General features: G+C 61.8%; 1 protein-coding gene across 1 annotated transcript in view; it reads left to right on the top strand.

Moving 5' to 3' along the window:
- PRKCSH (protein kinase C substrate 80K-H) overlaps positions 1 to 3,373 on the top strand; it is a 7,469-nt gene that overhangs the window by 230 nt on the left and 3,866 nt on the right. The window contains 6 exon segments of the mRNA XM_025203958.1: positions 662 to 774; positions 1,069 to 1,185; positions 1,498 to 1,593; positions 2,477 to 2,534; positions 2,773 to 2,890; positions 3,179 to 3,308. Of these exon segments, the coding sequence (XP_025059743.1) occupies positions 662 to 774; positions 1,069 to 1,185; positions 1,498 to 1,593; positions 2,477 to 2,534; positions 2,773 to 2,890; positions 3,179 to 3,308 (632 nt within the window).

Genomic DNA, 3,373 nt, shown 5'->3' with positions numbered 1-3,373 from the left:
GGGGGCTTGGCGCCAGGGAGGCCTGATGGGGGCGGGGTGGTGGGGGGCTGCTCTATAAGGGTTAACGGGGGATGTTCTAAAGGGGTCCAGCTGGGAATGGGCTCAGATCTATAGGGATCTGGGGGTTCTCTTATTGAGGCCTTACTGGGTCTGTGGCAGGATCTGTAGGGGCTGCAGTCTGGTCTATGGGGGCCTTGTTGGCCCTGGGGTGGGATCTATAAGGGCTGGAGAGGGATGTTCTCTAGCCGTTCTGCTGGGTATTGCCTATAGGGGCTGCAGCTTGGTCTATAGGGGGCCCTGCTGTGGGGTGGGGTGGCATGTATCGGGGCCATAGGAGGTGTTCTGTAGAGGCCCTGCTGGGAGTGTGGTCTGTGAGGGCTCTGCTGAGGGTGGGACAGGATCTATAGGGGCTATAAGGGGGTGTTCTATAGGGGCCATGCTGGGGTGGGGTAGTATCTACAGGAAGTGAGTAGTGAGGTGGCAGAGCATGGCTTATAGGGCCCATCTAGAGGCAGACAGAGCTGGGTCTACAGGGGCTTTGATGGGAAAAGGATGTTCTATAGGAGCCACAGGGGAGGGGCTGGCTCTGCAGGGTGACCCTTCCTACATAGGGGTCTATATGGGATGTGCAGGGAAGTACTGATCCTCTCCCTGCCCCCAGGAAGTACCCTTGTGCATTGACTGTGATGCTGCTGCTGGTGCTGCTGTGCCCCTTGCTGGGCGCCCTGGCCTGTGCTGTGGAGGTGATGCGGCCCCGGGGTGTCTCCCTCACCAGTGAGTGACGGGGACCCTGGTAGCAGGGGGGAAACGGAGGTGAATTCGCAGCCATTTCTGCTGTACCCACAAGTCTGTGCACCTGTAGCTGGGGGAGAACCCAGGTGTCTCAGCTGACAGGGGAAACTGGTGGGTGCTGGGGAGGGGGGCGAGTAGGTGAAGATTCCTCCTCACAGGAGGCAGCATGCCTAGTGGGCAGAGCTGTCCTGGGTGCTCCCCCTGTTTGGGGCAGGCTCTGGGGAGCTCTGGGCTGGCCCCTGCTCAGGTGGTTGACTCCTTGTTTTTGCCCTCAAGACCATCATTTCTATGATGAGATGAAGCCCTTCACGTGCCTGGATGGGTCGACAACCATCGCCTTCGAGTGGGTCAATGACGACTACTGTGACTGCCCCGACGGCTCTGATGAGCCAGGTGGGGAGGGGCCCTGCTTGGGATGGGGGGCAGGAGGGGGTAAAGCTCTGAGCTTCCCATCCAGGGGACCTGTGGGGGGGACCTGGTCTACTTTGTGCCAGACCGAGGAGGATTGTGTGAAGACCCTGGAGGCTTTGTTGGGAGTGGGGGCATCTGGGGTCCCCAGTCCTAGCCCTGGGATTGTTGGTGGGAACCCATATGATCCATGCTGGGAAGGGGGGCATGGTTCCATTGGCTGCCCCCTCACCCCTGGCAACACACATACACCCCAGGATGGTGGGGGTAAAACTCAGGTGTCCTGCCCCCCCCCAGGGACTTCAGCCTGCCCCAATGGACGTTTCCACTGCACCAATGCTGGGTTCCGGCCTCAGTACATCCCCTCGTCCCGTGTCAATGACGGCGTCTGTGGTGAGTGGGGGGGAGTGGCTTGGGAGGTCTGTGGAGGCCTAGGGGGTCAGGAGGGGGATTTCTATGATGAGATGAAGCCCTTCACGTGCCTGGATGGGTCGACAACCATCGCCTTCGAGTGGGTCAATGACGACTACTGTGACTGCCCCGACGGCTCTGATGAGCCAGGTGGGGAGGGGCCCTGCTTGGGATGGGGGGCAGGAGGGGGTAAAGCTCTGAGCTTCCCATCCAGGGGACCTGTGGGGGGGACCTGGTCTACTTTGTGCCAGACCGAGGAGGATTGTGTGAAGACCCTGGAGGCTTTGTTGGGAGTGGGGGCATCTGGGGTCCCCAGTCCTAGCCCTGGGATTGTTGGTGGGAACCCATATGATCCATGCTGGGAAGGGGGGCATGGTTCCATTGGCTGCCCCCTCACCCCTGGCAACACACATACACCCCAGGATGGTGGGGGTAAAACTCAGGTGTCCTGCCCCCCCCCAGGGACTTCAGCCTGCCCCAATGGACGTTTCCACTGCACCAATGCTGGGTTCCGGCCTCAGTACATCCCCTCGTCCCGTGTCAATGACGGCGTCTGTGGTGAGTGGGGGGGAGTGGCTTGGGAGGTCTGTGGAGGCCTAGGGGGTCAGGAGGGGGATGGGTAATGGGGGGGGGCAGGAAGAAGCTGGCAGGGGGATCAGGAAGTGCGCAAGGAGGTCTGCAGGGGCAGGAGGGGGTCTGGCAGGGGTAGAAAGGAAGCAAGGAAGGCCTAAGGGTGTCAGGAAGGGGGTGGAAGGCCTGTGGTGGCAGGAGGGGCCTTGGGAGGTCTGTCAGGCCAGGAGGGGGATGGGGTCAGGAAGGGGTTTGAGGACCAGCTGAGCCCTGTTGCCTCCCCTCCACCTACCAGACTGCTGTGATGCCACGGACGAGTACAACAGCGGCTCTGTGTGTGAAAACACCTGCAAGTACGGCTTGGTGGCGGGGTAGCTATGTGAGGGGGAGCAGGGGCTAAGCCCCATGAGTCAGGCTACTGGGCAGATACCTCCTTTGGCCTGTCCTTATGCGGGGGGCACAGGCCTTGGCCCCATTTGAGGCCCCTGCACTGTTCCTTGGGTGCCCAGTGCCTGGCAGCTGGTGCTTGGGGTAGGTGGGGTCAGTCTGGGGTGCACAGGGCTCATGGGGTCACCTTCCCTCCCCCTCAAGGGAACTGGGCCGGCGGGAGCGTGAGGCACTGCAGCAGATGGCAGAGGTGGCACGCGAGGGCTTCCGGCTCAAGCAGGTGCTGATCGAGGAGGCCACCAAGGGCCGTGAAGAGAAGCAGGTGAGAGATTGGGTGGGGCTCCTGGATGCCTGGGTTCTTTTCCCAGCTCCATGCTAGGGTGGAGGGGGTGATGGGGTCATACTGTTGTGGAGGGACACCTGGGTCCTTTCTTCAGCTCAGGGGTGGGGTGATGAGATGATACTGGTATAAAGAAGCTTGGAGCCTGCACATCTGGGTTCCTTCCCCAGCTCTGGGGGTGGTTGTGGGGTCATGCTAGGCAATGGAGGTGGCTGGGCTGGGGAGGGGGAGCATTCAACTAGCTCTCACTCTGCCCCCCATCCTCCTCAGAAACAACTGGGGGAACTGCAGGAAGGCAGGCGGGGGCAGGAGGAACGGGTGGGGGCACTGCGCCTGGCTAAGGAGGCGGCCGAGAAGCCTGAGAAGGAGGCCAAGGACATGCATCACAAGCGCTGGGAGGGTGGGTGTGGCCCCCACATCTTGCTCCCCCCCCCCCCCCCCCCTCCCCCTCGCCCCGTCGGGCGG

The sequence above is a fragment of the Alligator sinensis genome, unplaced genomic scaffold, assembly GCF_000455745.1.
Source record: "Alligator sinensis unplaced genomic scaffold, ASM45574v1 scaffold707_1, whole genome shotgun sequence".
NCBI lineage: Eukaryota > Metazoa > Chordata > Crocodylia > Alligatoridae > Alligator > Alligator sinensis.
This window is presented reverse-complemented; position numbering and strand designations above follow the sequence as displayed.